Genomic DNA, 19,413 nt, shown 5'->3' on the forward strand with positions numbered 1-19,413 from the left:
TTGAGAATTTACTAGGACGAAGCAAGAGCTTTTCATTTCCCCCCAAACCCCCCCCCCCGAAAAAAATCCTGGCTACGCCCATGGATATATATATATATATATATGCGCGTTTATGCTTAAGGTTAGGATTTGGAAAAAATCGCCCCCCCCCCCCACTCCAAAGTTCTGGATCCGCTAGTGTTGTAAAAATGCAATAGCTATCTCTGAATTGGTCGAACTTTTATAGTATATGTATTTTATATATTTTTAATAATGTTGAAATGAATTATTAAATATTTCCTTTGCGGTATTTAACTTTAATAATAAATCACACATACACACACGCACACATTTAGTTTGTTATAGGGCTACTTTACATATGTTAGTTTTACCGTAAGCATCCAAGGAACATTTATATTTATTTATGTATTTATATACAAAGTACAACCGAAATACATCAAACGGTTTTCATTTTTGTTCGGGATATACGTACATGCATACTTACGCCTTACTTTGTGCATTATATATATATGTTTTTTTTTCCCTCTAAATTGTCCTGATTCTAAACGAATCCAAAGAACTAGCCTAAATGTTTGAACGTGCTCAAATTTGAAAGTCATTGGATATTTACGCCAGCTGGTACACTCTAGTAGGCATAGGTTCACTATTGGTTGAAAAATTGTCAAAACTGGACCCAGTGACACAGTCACTGGAAATTGGAAAGTCCAAACAGCCAAACACATACACACACAAACAAACACACACACACACACACACACACACTTTGTTGAGTCATGAGAAAACTATTTCGGAAATTTATTTTACTCAAAACCAGATTAAAAATTTACCATCGTTTTTTCAAGCTTTTAATGTGACATTATGATTCAAACAAATAAAATAACAACACTAGGCCTCTTTGCCGTCTCAATTAAGTTCACTTAATTAACAGACGTCTATAGAGCAAGTAGCCGGATATTTGCCATAGTTGAAAATGCTAGAATTATGAAGAAGAAATATCATGTAGGGCTATTCAGTGACAAATGTTACTGAAAAAAAAGCTCATCTGTGTTATTTCATGACAATACACGTTATTGAACTAATAAATCCAGACTTCAACTAAAAATCTCTTAAGTTTCCCGCCTAGCGGGTTGATATTCAACTTCATTCGCAATAGATAAGTAATTTAGACGCCAGGACACGCAACTTCAGACGAACTAAAACGCGAAAGTCTAATTTATGAGAGTCATTTCCCTTGAAATCCGGTCTCGCGTGGATAGAAAGAAAGAAAAAAGAAAAGACTGCCTTTTCCAAGCAGATATGGATTTGATATTTACGCTGACACTCTCCTGGGTATAATTACTTCAATAGCAATGTTGTATGTTATCCAGTGGACTTTCTATAGTCTGTCACACCATGTTATTGATACATAGAGAACAACGCACATCAGGGTTAAGGCATGTCCATTTTTGGCAGAAAATTACAGTCGACCGTCTAAAAATACAAGAAATTTATGACACTCAAACTGCAGGACACGAATCTCATAAGAACGTAATGTATTAGCAATAAATTCAATGCTAATGTTTAGCGTAATTACAGTAGGAGGCTAGCTTTTCAAAATGTTATATGTAGAGAGTGGACATCAGAGACAGTATAAGAAACAATAAACATACAATATATTTGAATCTAATCAGGTGATTGGGCATTAATTAAAAGCTTAACAGGCAATACAATGGGTTTTTTTTTTATAAAGCAATAATCGTTTTGCAAGAATGAAGGTAAATTTAGAATGAAGGCAAATTTATATTTAAAATATTTATTTATTTCTTCTAGAACTTTGCCTGAACACCATTACAGTGTATTCAAAGAAAATATAAGCCTAATTTATTCATTCCTTCAACATGCTATCACATAAGCCATTTTGTTTTCCATTAAACCTATTTTTGAATGACATTACGAAATAAGACACTATTGTAAAGTGTATTTATTGTTGACTAGGACTGGATAAGTTTTAAAAAAAATAACATAACTTTTCGGTTCACTGGACGTAAGTGAATACAAGGAAAGTACCAGGAGATGAATGACTCAATTCAAACTGGAGATTTCTCGTAATGAATATTGTTTTGTACAAATACATTGAAATATTGTCAATGAAGTACTGCAGCACCCAGCTTGAGTACAGACCATTGATTCAATAGTTTACACCTCTTTTTGAAACTGGGCATTCAAATACAAGGAAATAGTCACGTGATTTATGTTGTGTTGAAAACGTTAATGTTCTAGAAGCTATTCCTTCTTGTGTATCCATTCAATAGGTTTATGATAAGTAAGATCTCCGCTGTTATTGTCTCTGTGTCCACCTTTTCTAGGGTCACCTTGATTGTTGGTTCTTTGCTGACCACTGATGTTGTCTCTCTGATCATCGTTTCCTGGGTCAAGGGGCATCGGCTGAACTTGCAAATAACATGGCAATGTTTCAGAGTTGTTACCGTTACACTGACCAGTTATGCAGGTACGGACACGCCTTCTTAAACCTTGGTCACAGCTTGACCAAGATGACCACGAGCCCCACTGCGGCTGTGACAAACGGGCCCTGGTGTCGGTGCCTTGTGCAGACCAAGATGACCACGATCCCCACTGTTGTTGAGATGGTCGAGTCCTGGTATCCGTGTTTTGCTCAGACTGAGATGACCACGAGCCCCTCTGTTGTTGAGATGGTCGAGTTCTGGTATCCGTGTTTTGCTCAGACTGAGATGACCACGAGCCCCACTGTTGTTGAGATGGTCGAGTTCTGGTGTTGGTATTTTGCTCAGACCAAGACGACCAGGAGCTCCACTGTGCTTGAGATGGACGAACCCTAGACTGTGTACTCTTCGATGACCACTGAACCCATGTTGTTTGCGGTCGTTGTGTCTGCTGGGTCCAAGATGACCGAGTGGGTGGCAGCGTGTTCACTCGCTCGTCTGTATTACAAGCTCTGCTTTCTGATGTCGTAGTGCCGCATTGCTCTGGTCCACTTGTGCACGTGAAGTAGCGGATTTGATATCCTCCATTGCAAGATGACCATGCCCCCCAATAGCCAACATTTGTCGATGGAACAGTAGCTGGACCAGTACAGGATTTAGTTTCTTGCCTTGAGCCACTACACTGGTTCGCAGAAGTACAAGTTCTCTGTCGCAGCTGATAGCCGTTATTGCAATTAGACCACTCACTCCAGCTTCCCCATGTGCTGGAAGTACTCCAGCTGCTCCAAGATGACCACTGCTGACGATCATCAGGATTAAGGCAGGACGATGTTTCAAATGCTAGGCCGACACAGCCGGAAGACCCCTGACAAGATCTTGTTCTAAACCTCTTGCCCTGGTCGCAGGCTGACCAAGTGCCCCAAGGGGACCATATTGAGGTTTCAGTCTGAGTAGAGCAAGGCCGGGATTGTCGGCTGAATCCGTCACAGGAAGAGCCACCCAAACAATTTCGCTGCCGCGTTTGCGTGCTCCCTGATTGACCATTCTGACAACCTGTCCAGGTCTCCCAGTTTGACCACGACATCTGCCTGTCGCAAGGCCTGCTTTCTGTGGGCTCACCGTTGCAATCATTATTGTCGCTCCTGCACTGCCGAACTCTGGTTTGTTGCCCATTAATGCATGACGACCAACCGGCCCATTCAGACCAAAATGTGCGATCGCTATTTGACGATGACGTGTCACAGGAAACAGACTCTGTGCGCTGACCGGAACACTGAGCAGCACGACAGCTGCGAGAGCGACGACGATACCCCTGAACGCAGTTTGTCCAGTCGGTCCACTCAGTCCATATGTTAGATTGAGCTGGTGCCCAGTCAGTCCATGATGTGGACTCATCCTCAAAACGTAGAAGCATGCCTCCTTTGTCCATCCTTCAATAGAGGAAACACCAAAAAATAAGAAAGATTGAAAGAGTGCTGATGATGTCATATACTTATAGCTAGACAAATAAAACGATTGATAATTGTATACACGATATTCGCGGAAAAAATAATGACTGTTAGAAGGAGAGACAACATGATGATCGATAGACCAGCTGTAGCCAGTACAATTTAATATACTCTAACCAGCGTTCTTTTCATTTAGTAAAAATAAAATACAAAAAAATACTGTTTGGTAAATTGTTTGTTTTACATGTTTCGGATGATCCTTCAGAGTTGAAGATAATTTACTTCCTAGTTCAAACCTCCCGCAGGACGACGGGAGATGGGAGCGAGCAGGGTTTGAACCCGGGACCATCGATAAAGCCAAACGACAGTCCAGCGCTGAAACCGCACGACCAGGCTGCTTATATTAAGTGTAGTTGTAGGCCTATCAATTTGTTTGGATCAGTCATGTAGATAAATTTGCAATAGATCAAGACTATCAATAATAAATCTGTGCGATTAGAAATATTTTTTCAAAGCTTATATCAAGTCACTCTGTCTGGTAAAAGTTTGTACACGTTATTTCTCCCACAACAAAATCTCGGATCAAGCTGAAATTGTGCACAATAATTTCTTTTACCTGACAACACAAGAATAAAAAAAATTAAATAATTAACTATTGGTAATTAATTATTTTGTTTGGTATCTTGAACATAGGAAAGAAATCGTACTTAATGGTGGTATAAGTTGAATTAGTCCCTTTGAGCACTCTGGAGTCCTAAGTAATAATTTTTAAGCCTTTAAAAAACGATCCTGTCAACATTCACCAAGATAGATACCCCCCTTCTTCCCTCCTCTTTCACAAGTGAAAGCGCCTTGAGAAAACTAAAAGCTAATAAAAAAAACAATGGACCTCATTCACCAATCGTAAACAAACAACATTTAGCCACATGACAATATTGATAAAACAATGAAAAAAACATATCACGTGACAGCCTTTATGGATTGCGTAAATTGTATAGAAGAGATAGAGAACCACGTGGCTAAATGTTGTTTGTTTACGATTGGTGAATGAGGTAAAAATGTTTTAATCGCACAGATTTATTATGTTTAAATCAAAGGTATTTATAATTACATGACTGATCGAAACTAATAGTACATTACACTTTTTTTTATAGTTATTTTTTTTAAATGTTTCTCTTGTTGCCTATTGTTTTTGTTTAGCGCAATTTCATGCTTTTAGCTTTCTCAATCAGCTATGATCTTATCACTTGTCTGGACCAGTTGTGAAGGGGGAGAAAGATGGGGCTATCTGGGTGATGTAGGGACCAGTTGTGAAGGGGGAGAAAGAAGGGGCTATCTGGGTGATGTAGGGACCAGTTGTGAAGGGGGAGAAAGAAGGGGCTATCTGGGTGATGTAGGGACCAGTTGTGAAGGGGGAGAAAGAAGGGGCTATCTGGGTAATGTCTGGACCAGTTGTGAAGGGGGAGAAAGAAGGGGCTATCTGGGTGATGTAGGGACCAGTTGTGAAGGGGGAGAAAGAAGGGGCTATCTGGGTGATGTCTGGACCAGTTGTGAAGGGGGAGAAAGAAGGGGCTATCTGGGTGATGTCTGGACCAGTTGTGAAGGGGGAGAAAGAAGGGGCTATCTGGGTGATGTCTGGACCAGTTGTGAAGGGGGAGAAAGAAGGGGCTATCTGGGTGATGTCTGGACCAGTTGTGAAGGGGGAGAAAGAAGGGGCTATCTGGGTGATGTCTGGACCAGTTGTGAAGGGGGAGAAAGAAGGGGCTATCTGGGTGATGTCTGGACCAGTTGTGAAGGGGGAGAAAGAAGGGGCTATCTGGGTGATGTCTGGACCAGTTGTGAAGGGGGAGAAAGAAGGGGCTATCTGGGTGATGTCTGGACCAGTTGTGAAGGGGGAGAAAGAAGGGGCTATCTGGGTGATGTATTCAATGTATTTATAAAAACAAAGGAGCGCCCGGAATATGAACTCGGCGGCCTCCTCAGCCTTCTCAAGCCAATAATGTAACCACTGTACCACAGCTGTTTCAGAAAATTGGTTTGACATGTAAAGAAAATAACTGTGCAAAATTTCTGCTTAATTCGAGATTGGGTGTGGGACTCCCCGGCTGTTTGAGAAATAACTTCTACAAACGTTTGACCAGAGAGACAGAGTGGATATACATTTTGTAAAATCGAAAATAATTGTAATGAAACATGAAACAAAAAGGTTTTAAATGTTATTGACAAATCCAGTTTATTGCCTTGTCCACAATATGAGGATTATTTTAAGAATTGTATGTTTTTAATAAATCACTTCATTATACTTTTTAATGTTACACAGTGGCGTAGCAACAATGGCGCGTAGGGGCCCCACAGTCGCTTATTAACTTACTTTCAAGAGAATATACATGTAAGAATCTAAGAGTGTCTTGACACTATTACTTGTATACATATAACACTGGAATGTATTTTTTTTTATTTAACGGTGCCTACTGGATGACTTTTTGTTTTTGATACACTCAACCTTCTTACCATCATACAATGTGTTAGACCTGGCCCAAGGGTACTGATATCACATCGTTTGATTAATCAGTTACACTAATTGCAATCCTACTACTCATTAATATCTTTAATAGACAAATTTAATGTGGATTAAAATATAATGAAATTACATACAAAGGTGGTTCTCTAAATCCCCTTGATTGATCCTCTTGTAAACCTGTAAAAAAGAGATTATGAACTTTGTCAATATAGATATAATTTTTTTTATAGATTTCAACAAATGCGGTGTCAATCATTGACTGTGTATATAGTTACACATGCATATAATGATAAAAGTAGTGCATGTTTTTACTTAGTAGAGGGCCAATACAAATAAACTTAATAATATTGATAAATTTACATGTCACATTACCCTTATTTCATTTAATTTAATATGCTTATTTTGTCATAGTCATTTTTGTGACCTCACGCACATTGATATGTTTACATTCTAATTAACCCCCTTTATAGCGATAATCTTTGCTGCAACCTAAATCAAATGTAATCCACATCAAAGTTTTATTATAAAGTCTCATACGTTGTCCAATAATATGGAATGTGTCATAGATACCTGTATCTTCTTCCAAAAGTTTGTGCATGCTTTTCATATAATTCTGGTCCAGGTCTAGATGAGTCAGAAATTCCTCCCCCAAACTACTGTTGGCTAAAACGGCTGAAGCGTTGACCTGCCACCATGTCACCACTGCACAGAAAGTAATAACCAGGAGGAGAAAACTGTATGTCCGTGCTTCAGGTTTCCAAATCAACAAAGTCATTTTAGTTCTGAGAACTTCTGATTTTAGTTCTGAGAACTTCTGATCAGTTGAAATAACGAAATTTAAAAAGTATAACTAAACTTTTTGATCTTTACTATTGCTTTGTAATGATCTAGTGATTGTATCCAGTTTTCCACTTCTCTCTCCCTAGGTTTCAAATGAAAAGCGCGGCAACGACTAAGTCTACAAAAGATGTGGTGACTTCACTGTTCCAATGGAAAGCTACATCACCTTTTTATGGATAAAGAGGCGTTTCCAACCAATCAGGAAGTGGGACAACACAAATAGAAACATGTATTTTTAAACCTTCCATCACCTGCTTAGAATTCGCAATGAGATTTTTTTTAACTAAAATTGAGGGGCGTGTTTCAGAGTCGTCAGAGTACAGAGTTGATTACATTGAATGATTGTCTTTGTTTCTCCATGCAGTCTTAGCTTACACTCAAACATCTGTCCAGGATAACGCTATAGTGGAAGACATTTGTGGTGGTTTGCAGAGGGTGATAGGTCTACATTATTTTGTCATTACCTAGCTTTAAACATAATAACAGAGGCGAAGTCTGGGAACAGAAAATGGATGGTTGAGGTTTTAATAAGTGTTTATGATTCATATTTGGGGTTTTTGTTTTTGAGAATTTGAGAGATTTATTTCTATGACTGAACAGACTTGTTTGACATGTATACAGGCCGTAAGGTTGTAGCTGAAACATGAAGTTACATAATCTGATTTTCGATGTATGAGGGTGTATTGGTGCAACTATACAGTCATGACTAATTCAATAGAGAGACAGCGCTGAGAATATGTAGCCACATATGTAGGCTCGAGTTTGAATCTCCATTTAGGCCAGGTAATTTTAACTTCAAGACCAAGATGCCTAACAGCAGATACCAGAAGAGAATGGGCTGAATGGTACTGAGCTACCTAACAGCAGATACCAGAAGAGAATGGGCTGAATGGTACTGAGCTACCTAACAGCAGATACCAGAAGAGAATGGGCTGAATGGTATTGAGTTGCCTAACAGCAGATACCAGAAGAGAATGGGCTGAATGGTATTGAGTTGCTTAACAGCAGATACCAGAAGAGAATGGGCTGAATGGTATTGAGTTGCCTAACAGCAGATACCAGAAGAGAATGGGCTGAATGGTATTGAGTTGCCTAACAGCAGATACCAGAAGAGAAAGGGCTGAATGGTATTGAGTTGCCTAACAGCAGATACCAGAAGAGAATGGGCTGAATGGTATTGAGTTGCCTAACAGCAGATACCAGAAGAGAATGGGCTGAATGGTACTGAGCTACCTAACAGCAGATACCAGAAGAGAATGGGCTGAATGGTATTGAGTTGCCTAACAGCAGATACCAGAAGAGAATGGGCTGAATGGTATTGAGTTGCCTAACAGCAGATACCAGAAGAGAATGGGCTGAATGGTATTGAGTTGCCTAACAGCAGATACCAGAAGAGAATGGGCTGAATGGTATTGAGTTGCCTAACAGCATATACCAGAAGAGAATGGGCTGAATGGTATTGAGTTGCCTAACAGCAGATACCAGAAGAGAATGGGCTGAATGGTATTGAGTTGCCTAACAGCAGATACCAGAAGAGAATGGGCTGAATGGTACTGATCATGTTGTAGGAGGCTGGAGGTGGAGAAGTATACAAATAATAAAAAGGGTAACCACATTTGATAAATGAGTAAACAAAGCAAATTGGGCATTGGATTATTTGGATGTTCGTGGTTATTCCAGCAATATAAAGCTGTGCATCTAACCACACACACACACACGCATACCTATTAGTTAACAAACATCTAACATCTTATGTCACACACACACACACGCATACCTATTAGTCAACAAACACCTTATATAGTTAAAAGAGTTTTTCAAATTTCACAAAATAAACGCTCGGGCAGCATTGAAAAACAAGTTACTAATTTCTTGCTTCCGCTAACAACTTTCGCCTGGGTAAGTTTCAAACGAGTCTGTTAACTTTTAAATCATAGTAATATGTATACAAGAACTATTTTTTATTTTCTATAACTTGGGAGGGGGGTGAGTGGGAGATAATTATAACTATGACATTAGTATGTTATTCCCATTTCACATCTAAAACTTCCAACTGCACTCACTCCTCATCTCGGACTTTCGTTTTATTAGTATTATTCATTTCACGAAGCGACTCCACATCAAAAGTTATCGCCATATTCTATTCCCTATGAGCCCCTTATAAAACATCGCGTTCTGCTATAATTTGAACCAAATTTGATTTCATAAGTGAACAGTAAATATATAAATGAATAATTTATAAGTTGCTATATTTCAAAAAAAATATATAATTTCGTACAATTTATTTTACCATTTTAGTTCACTCATATAAAAAGTTTTTTTTTAATATTTCTAAATTTACTTTGTCTTAATTGCATGGTTCCGCCTGGTAGGGTCACTATAATGTGATGATCGCCTCAACTTAACGGGACACCGAACTTGATTTGTTCCTCGTGTGTCTGAGTAAACAAAGACGGAACTGTGCTAATAAGGAAAAGTAAACACGGACACCACCCACATTGTATTTACCCCTTTTTAACCTCTCTCAATGGACAGTTACTTCGGTATACGGGTGACCCTGCTATTAATAGTCTAGTCGTCAAGTAATAGCCATCTGCCAATGCACGAGCTTCCTGATGGATTGCAACATATGAAATCATGTTGATCATTATAGATGATGTTCATTGACCTAATACATCATATTCAAATGTGTTGTTGGTTGTTGTTGTTTTTTTTTGGGGGGGGGGGGGGGGGTGTTGATGTTGTTGTTGTTTTTTAATTCATTGAATAGTAAAAGGTGAAAAAAAAGAATTTCTAGCAAAAATGTATTACTGTCTCCTATATCATACTTTAAACTATAGGTCATTTTGGTTAAACTATATACGTACTGTTAAAGTTAAACTATATGCGTATTGTTATACATGAGGTCATACTGTTAAACTGAGGCATTGTGATGAATCAGTTTTATTCCTTCGATAATGATCTTAACGTTTAATCAATGAGTATTGTCAATAAGAGGCCATTAAGAAATATAATAATTCTTTAAGAATTTATTTTTGATTTAAAACTACCTGTGTATTTACAATGTTTATCAGTTGGGCAAACCTCTATTTCCTCAAAGTTACCTTTTAATCAAATTAGTTGGGTTGTTTTTTTTCTGACTTTAATGAACAATAAGTAAAGTTCCCCTTTCAGACCTTACGATCTATGGGGCTGGTGATGTAAAGATCATCTGTTTCTGTAACCCACGGTTAACGAGGGTTTCATGTGGCCAGCACAACGACCAACCGCCTTTACTTTTCCCCAACTTCTATCAGATATCCATATGAGCTGGGTGGACTCAGAGACGTCTATCCATTAGAGCTGGGTGGACTCAGGGGCGTCTATCCATTAGAGCTGGGTGGACTCAGAGGCGTTTATCCATTAGAGCTGGCTGAACTCAGATCCGTCTATCCATTAGAGATGGCTGAACTCAGAGGCGTCTATTCATTAGAGCTGGCTGAACTCAGAGGCGCCCTAAAAATCCAGAAATTAAAAAAATCTTCACCAGGACCCCCCCCCAAGCGCTTTACTACTGAGCCACCGCGCCTCCCAACATAAGCCAAAGAAAAAATTATAAGCATACAAGCAGATGAAGAATTTCTAATTTAGGTTGTATTTACTAGACCTTTTTTTAAGTCAAAAGAACAATCTATGTATCCAGGTGCACATCTTATGGAGATGACGTCAGATGAACGCTTCCCATTCTAAACAGGAGCTAGAAAGGTCATTGACCGATACCCAATTACTTGTTTTAATTAAAATGAGGGGGAAATAACCTTTACACCTACAGGTGTTAATCCCAATGTCAATGTGTTTTAAAAAATATAGTTAAGCTAAGATTCAGTGCGGAGAAATTCTTCGAGTGAAGCCTGAAGTACGAATCACTTTGAAGAAAAAGGCTTGAAGACATGGTTCATCTTGACTGCCAGTTCAGAAATCAAACTACAGATTAGGTTCGAACGTATCATACTTAAAAATCAAAACCTTTTTCTCTGACACGATCTCTTCTTCTTATCTCTCTAATGTTTTTTTTTTCTCTTTGCCTAATTTTCTCCTCTGTTTTCTCTCTCCCTCCCTATTTATCTCATGTTATATAATACAGACGTTACTTCAAAAAAGAAGATGATTACGTCCTACGCGTCATGCATTCAGTCATGCATATTAACCAATGACTTAAATTCTGCCAAGTCACTGGTTTTCCTGGCTAGCTCAGGCAACCCATTCCATGCTCTAATAGCACTAGGGAAGAAGGAGTATTTGTACAAATTTGTCCTAGCAAATGGAACGAGGAATGTGTCTTTATCTTTGTGTCTTTCAGAGTATTTTATTAAATTTTGTTTTTGTATTTGAAGATTATGATTCAGTGTTCTATGTATAATTGCTACTTTACTTTTGAGTTAATTAGTTCCTCTTTGCCCGTCTTCTTCACATTTAAATACGTCTTATCTTATCTTATGAAATACAGACGTTACTTCAAAAAAGAAGATTATTATGTCTGCTCGACAAGAAGTAAGCGTCTTAAACATTTCTTGCCTTCTCACTTTCTGGGTAAAGAAGATAACTGCCTGGTAGTGAGGTATGAGCTTGGAAGTTTCGTCATGATGAACCTGAGTTCAAACCCCGCCTATCAGCAGGATGAAACAAACAATAATTTAATCTACACCTAGACGTGTTTCATTTCACGTTTTTCAAAATCACACACAAATCTGACAGGCATTGCACTTGTGTTAAAATACATGATTTCTTTTTCATCATTGGCAGTTCATCAATCCATTAAAATCAATTCATCATATCTTCTGGTTAATACATACAAACTCATAAATGATGTACCCTGAAGTGTACCGCAACTTAAGGAGTGTGCTATTGATGTGAACTTCAATTGTGTGACAAGTAGAACTGCAGCTTGAAATCATTTCCTTGACAACCTCCTTCGTGAACACTGGCCTCAGTGTGTTTAGGACTGTGAATGTGTTTAGGACTGTGAATGTGTTTAGGACTGTGAATGTGTTTAGGACTGTGAATGTGTCTAGGACTGTGAATGTGTTTAGGACTGTTCATGTGTTTAGGGTTCATATGTTAAGAACTCTTCATGGGTTTAGGGCTGTTTATATATTAGGACTGTTCATGAGTTTATGGTTGTTTATATATTTAGGACTGTTCATGATAGGGCTGTTTATATATTTAGGACTGTTCGTGATAGGGCTGTTTATATATTTAGGACTGTTCGTGATAGGGCTGTTTATATATTTAGGACTGTTCGTGATAGGGCTATTTATATATTTAGGACTGTTCATGATAGGGCTGTTTATATATTTAGTGCTGTTCATGAGTTTATGGCTGTTTATATATTTAGTACTGTTCATGATAGGGCTGTTTATATATTTAGGACTGTTCATGATAGGGCTGTTTATATATTTAGGACTGTTCGTGATAGGGCTGTTTATATATTTAGGACTGTTCATGATAGGGCTGTTTATATATTTGGGACTGTTCATGATAGGGCTGTTTATTTATTTAGGGCTGTTCATGAGTTTATGTCTGTTTATATATTTAGGACTGTTCATGATAGGGCTGTTTATATATTTAGGACTGTTCATGATAGGGCTGTTTATATATTTAGGACTGTTCATGATAGGGCTGTTTATATATTTAGGACTGTTCATGATAGGGCTGTTTATATATTTAGGACTGTTCATGATAGGGCTGTTTATATATTTAGTACTGTTCATGATAGGGCTGTTTATATATTTGGGACTGTTCATGATAGGGTTGTTTATTTATTTAGGGCTGTTCATGAGTTTATGTCTGTTTATATATTTAGGACTGTTCATGATAGGGCTGTTTATATATTTAGGACTGTTCATGATAGGGCTGTTTATATATTTAGGACTGTTCATGATAGGGCTGTTTATATATTTAGGACTGTTCATGATAGGGCTGTTTATATATTTAGTACTGTTCATGATAGGGCTGTTTATATATTTGGGACTGTTCATGATAGGGTTGTTTATTTATTTAGGGCTGTTCATGAGTTTATGTCTGTTTATATATTTAGGACTGTTCATGATAGGGCTGTTTATATATTTAGGACTGTTCATGATAGGGCTGTTTATATATTTGGGACTGTTCATGATAGGGCTGTTTATATATTTAGTGCTGTTCATGAGTTTAGGACTGTTTATATATTTAGGACTGTTCATGAGTTTAGGGCTGTTTATATATTTAGGACTGTTCATGATTTTAGGGCTGTTTATATATTTAGGGCTGTTCATGTGTGTAGATATGTTCGTGTGCTACCTTTTCAAAAAGAGTATTCGCTGAACGACGTAATTGAGGTACAAAGAATAAAAGGGAATCGGTGAAACAAAATTTCACAAAGAGCAATTTGAAGAAATTGAAAACAAAATATCTTGCATGGAGATCCACGAGAACGTTTGAGTCAATGATGAACTAACAGTACTGGGAAAAATATCATTTCGTCTATTAGTAGTTTTACAGCCTATGATTTATTGACATTTCAGTAAATACATTGTACGACTAGTTTATTTTTTTTAACTTGTTTTTTTTTTTAATTCCTCCTTTGTAAAGTTTTATCTGGTGACCCAAACTTCAGGCGACAAAAATACAGGCTACACCCCTGTAACGAACTATAGGGTGACCCAGTAGACGGTTAATAGAGTCAGTCCAAGGGGAGAGAGCTCATCTCGACAACTATTCTCTGAATAGGCATGATAAATTCAACCTTTACATGTCACCAGGCGGCTGACAAGATTTTAACTAAATCAATTTGAAGAGACAGCTAGTTAGTCGTGTCAATAGGACAACTAGACTCCCTTTAGTGTACGATATAGAAGACTCACTGTGGAGATAATTACAGGCCGAAAATGCACTGAAAATATATTGAAAGAAGTTTCGACTGTGGTTTCAGTGAGGCCTCCGGGTTCAAGCGTACAGGTTCACGAGTACAGTAAACACTTTAACATTGGACACAGAAACGACACTGCATTACACACGTATGAAACTAAGTTAGCCTTTATATATATATATATATATCTAGGCTTATCTTAGAGTCCGAAGATCAGTGAGGGTGAGGAATGCAGTATTTCCGGTGGCTGCGCAGCCCTAACTGTGACCAACATATTTTGCCACTCCTAGAACAAGCATAACATATATATACACTCACACGTTACATACCCTCATTCCCCTCATTTTGTTTCTATGACACAATACCACTCAGATAAATGATCTTGTCAGTTTCTGTATAGAGTCAAAGTGAAACCCTTTGAGACCTTCGACCAAACAAAAAAAGATTTTCTCTTATATTTCAGATATGAAAACAATAAGTGGGGAGGGGGCTCAGTACAATCTTATGTATCACCACATGCCATAGATTGAAACCAAGACGCGAAGGGAAACCAAAAAGAACATGGCGACGTGTACTAGATGAAGCTGAGAGGACAGGAAAGAGCTGGAAAGCAATTCGTAGACAATCAAGAGAGAGTGACGTTTTTTTAAGGCCCTATGTTCCACGAGGAACACAAAGCACGGATGGTGATGCATCACCACACCAGAGTATCCCCCTCCTTCCGTTAAGTTTTTTTTTTCTTAACTACATCCAGTAGCGGCCCTAGGGGGTGGAAAGTGTTTCGCAATCCAGATCAGTTCTCATTAACTAGGACTCAGTATTTTGGTATATTCCAGGCATCAATATGATACCAATCACCATGCAAGCTCTTAACATGACATTTTTGGTTAGGAGGCTATCATTGTTGAACAGTTCACTTTGGCATCACTAAAAACAAGTAGCCGGAAGCGACCAATTCACGTCGTTCATTTCGTAAATAAACGACATCCAATCGGATCTGAATAGGAAAACGCGTAGTGATCAAGTTTGAACCAGTTCCAAGGCTATAGTTATATCTACAGGAAAGAGTCTTTGGTTTCTTCATCGTTCTCATTGTTATGTTGGAGTGTTCATATGACTAGACCAATACAAGAGATGAACTGCGCAGTGGTTTCCAAATCAGGGAGCTCTCCATATAGTTTTCTTTCTATTGTGGTGATTTGGGGCCAATGTCTTATACGGGCCTCTTGGTAGAGAGAGCAGTTTTGGAGGACGTGGTCTGCATTTTCTGGTGATACTCCACATGGGCAGATTTCACTGGTTCCAATTTTGAGCTTCCGGAACATGTGTGGTCGCATTCTGTTGTGTCCGGTCCTGAGTCGAAAGATTAGACGTTGGTCTTGTCGGGATAGCTTATAGTAAGCGTCATCTTTCTTGTGATTTGGATGGGAGCTCGTCCATTTCTCATTTATTTTATCTACAATTAATTTCTTCATTTCTTCTGGATAGAGTGCAGAGTTTTCTTGTGAGTTTGTTCTCCCACTCTTAGCGAGTGTGTCAGCCTTCTCATTTCCTGCTAGTTGTATGTGAGCTGGTATCCATTGAATAACAGTTTTTTTGCTGTTGTTGTTGAGCTTTGTAAGTGCTGTTCTGAGGTTTTTAATATAAGGGGAATCAGAGTTTTGCAAGCTTTGGAGGGTTGTTTTCGCGTCTGTTAGAAAGACAATCTGACTGTGAGGGGAACTTGGATGATTTGCTAGCATGGTAGCAGCTAGTGCTTCCTTTTCTGCTCTGTGACTGTCAGAGAGCTCTCCAGTTGCAATGGATTTTTCTAGTTTTCCTCCATGTGGCCATTCGATAAGTAGAGTCTTCGGTCATTTATATCTTTCAAACATAAATGCAACTTTTGTGAAAATTGATTTTTTAAATCAAAATTAATAAAGAAATATAGCGTGTTCTTGACTTTCGAGACAGCCAGCGAAATTATAATTTCCTAGGTATTTAGTTTCATATGCGTACACTATTTTATTATTATTTTATTATCTAGTTTGTTGATTTTTCATGCAAAATGTTTCTGAATCATTAGTTACATTTATTAACCTCAAAAGGCGAAATCTTTCATGCGGAACAATTACAATACAGTGTGTCTTAGTGAAAGGCCAATAGTACAGTACCTAAGTAAAGTACACTGAATAGGGAGCAAAAATAAGGCCTACGCTGTTTTGAGGCGGACGAGCCCGTTAGCGTAATGTGGTACAGTATATAATTAGTCTCAGGCCCTGCATGTGACACTCGCCCAGGGCCCCGCTCTCTGCTAAGGCCTCCTCTGACTACAACAATAAATAAGCTTTAATTTTTTGGGGGGGTGTTTTGAAGATTACGTATAGGATTTTCAAGTCTTTTCAGTTGTAAAAAATATGGGTGGGGGCCACAAAATGTTAGTAAAAGCCAACATAGTGAGTTGAAATGAAATGTGCAACTGAGGAGCCATATTTATTAAACAATGATTTTTTTAAACAAATTATATAGCAATGTAGACAATGTTGAATGAATGAAACCCGCCAATATGTTGACTGAAAATTTACTTTTTATCTAGTGTACATGTCCTGCATATAAACAGCCAAGGAACTAATTGGTCCATTTAGACTGAGGGAGAGGTGGAAGGAATTAATTTATTTTGGTTGTAAAGATAAAAACTTTGTTTAGAGACTTAACCACTATATTATGATGGCCTTGATGGTGACTATAAGCCTTCCAGTTTGTCAGATGATCTAGTCAATGAAATTACAGGATACAACTGTGTTTATTATATAACCCAGTGATGCCCAAAGTACGGCCCGCGGGCCAAAAAAATGGTTCCGTCCGGCCCGCCGAAACGTCAGCACCAAAAGTAGGAAATCCTCCTCCCTTCAAAAAAGTTGAAAATGTATTTTTATCTTCGTTAGGGCCCTCACTTTTTCTCTGATGAATTGGTAACATGACGTTTAACGAGGGTGCGTTTATGTCAGTTAATGAGTTTATGAAATGGAACTCTGAATGTAGAGTCTACCAGAAAAAGTGAATGGATCTTTTTGTGGAACATAAGTCAACATATTTGTTTTGTAAAGAAAGTCTGACTGTTTCAGAAACAACAACATATACAGCGGCAATATAAAACAAATATGAAGGCCTTCTTGGTTTGAGCTGCGTATAAAAGATTAGTTAAACTACGCTAAGAGATTGGAGGGTCGATGGGAATATTTACCAAACAGAGATAAGAAAATAAGTTGATGATAAAGTTAACTACAATCTTGCTCACATTTTAAGTAGAGAAATGAAGCCATTTTTAGATGCGTAAAAAAGTGATAGACTTGAACTATCCCATTCAATGAATGTCAGTTCTAGATCCAATAGTTGATAGACTTGAACTATCCCATTCAATGAATGTCAGTTCTAGATCCAATAGTTGATAGACTTGAACTATCCCATTCAATGAATGTCAGTTCTAGATCCAATAGTTGATAGACTTGAACTATCCCATTCAATGAATGTCAGTTCTAGATCCAATAGTTGATAGACTTGAACTATCCCATTCAATGAATGTCACTTCTAGATCCAATAGTTGATAGACTTGAACTATCCCATTCAATGAATGTCAGTTCTAGATCCAATAGTTGATAGACTTGAACTATCCCATTCAATGAATGTCAGTTCTAGATCCAATAGTTGATAGACTTGAACTATCCCATTCAATGAATGTCAGTTCTAGATCCAATAGTTGATAGACTTGAACTATCCCATTCAATGAATGTCAGTTCTAGATCCAATAGTTGATAGACTTGAACTATCCCATTCAATGAATGTCAGTTCTAGATCCAATAGTTGATAGACTTGAACTATCCCATTCAATGAGTGTCAGTTCTAGATCCAATAGTTGATAGACTTGAACTATCCCATTCAATGAATGTCAGTTCTAGATCCAATAGTTGATAGACTTGAACTATCCCATTCAATGAATGTCAGTTCTAGATCCAATAGTTGATAGACTTGAACTATCCCATTCAATGAGTGTCAGTTCTAGATCCAATAGTTGATAGACTTGAACTATCCCATTCAATGAATGTCAGTTCTAGATCCAATAGTTGATAGACTTGAACTATCCCATTCAATGAATGTCAGTTCTAGATCCAATAGTTGATAGACTTGAACTATCCCATTCAATGAATGTCAGTTCTAGATCCAATAGTTGATAGACTTGAACTATCCCATTCAATGAATGTCAGTTCTAGATCCAATAGTTGATAGACTTGAACTATCCCATTCAATGAATGTCAGTTCTAGATCCAATAGTTGATAGACTTGAACTATCCCATTCAATGAGTGTCAGTTCTAGATCCAATAGTTGATAGACTTGAACTATCCCATTCAATGAATGTCAGTTCTAGATCCAATAGTTGATAGACTTGAACTATCCCATTCAATGAATGTCAGTTCTAGATCCAATAGTTGATAGACTTGAACTATCCCATTCAATGAATGTCAGTTCTAGATCCAATAGTTGATAGACTTGAACTATCCCATTCAATGAATGTCAGTTCTAGATCCAATAGTTGATAGACTTGAACTATCCCATTCAATGAATGTCAGTTCTAGATCCAATAGTTGATAGACTTGAACTATCCCATTCAATGAATGTCAGTTCTAGATCCAATAGTTGATAGACTTGAACTATCCCATTCAATGAATGTCAGTTCTAGATCCAATAGTTGATAGACTTGAACTATCCCATTCAATGAATGTCAGTTCTAGATCCAATAGTTGATAGACTTGAACTATCCCATTCAATGAATGTCAGTTCTAGATCCAATAGTTGATAGACTTGAACTATCCCATTCAATGAATGTCAGTTCTAGATCCAATAGTTGATAGACTTGAACTATCCCATTCAATGAGTGTCAGTTCTAGATCCAATAGTTGATAGACTTGAACTATCCCATTCAATGAATGTCAGTTCTAGATCCAATAGTTGATAGACTTGAACTATCCCATTCAATGAATGTCACTTCTAGATCCAATAGTTGATAGACTTGAACTATCCCATTCAATGAATGTCAGTTCTAGATCCAATAGTTGATAGACTTGAACTATCCCATTCAATGAATGTCAGTTCTAGATCCAATAGTTGATAGACTTGAACTATCCCATTCAATGAATGTCACTTCTAGATCCAATAGTTGATAGACTTGAACTATCCCATTCAATGAATGTCAGTTCTAGATCCAATAGTTGATAGACTTGAACTATCCCATTCAATGAATG

General features: G+C 37.9%; 1 protein-coding gene across 1 annotated transcript; it reads right to left on the reverse strand.

Annotated features, from left to right (window-relative positions):
- Nucleotides 1-815: 815 nt before the first annotated feature.
- On the reverse strand, nt 816-7,457 carry LOC106072255 (A disintegrin and metalloproteinase with thrombospondin motifs adt-1-like). Its single transcript, XM_013232599.2, has 3 exons — nt 6,981-7,457; nt 6,545-6,587; nt 816-3,871 (listed from the first exon to the last, which is right to left on the reverse strand). The coding sequence occupies exons 1-3, from the start codon at nt 7,183-7,185 to the stop codon at nt 2,263-2,265; spliced, it is 1,857 nt and encodes a 618-aa protein (XP_013088053.2). The 5' UTR covers nt 7,186-7,457; the 3' UTR covers nt 816-2,262.
- Between the last annotated feature and the right edge of the window lie 11,956 nt (nt 7,458-19,413).

Source organism: Biomphalaria glabrata, chromosome 1, assembly GCF_947242115.1.
Source record: "Biomphalaria glabrata chromosome 1, xgBioGlab47.1, whole genome shotgun sequence".
Lineage (NCBI taxonomy): Eukaryota > Metazoa > Mollusca > Gastropoda > Planorbidae > Biomphalaria > Biomphalaria glabrata.

Bases quoted from the DNA above. Each gene is read 5' to 3' on its own strand.
- LOC106072255 (XM_013232599.2), bottom strand. From the start codon at position 7,185: ATGACTTTGTTGATTTGGAAACCTGAAGCACGGACATACAGTTTTCTC. The intron at 6,588-6,980 runs GTATCTATGACA...TCTTTTTTACAG, and splicing joins ACTTTTGGAAGAAGATACAG to GTTTACAAGAGGATCAATCA. The intron at 3,872-6,544 runs GTATGTAATTTC...CCTCTATTGAAG, and splicing joins GGATTTAGAGAACCACCTTT to GATGGACAAAGGAGGCATGC.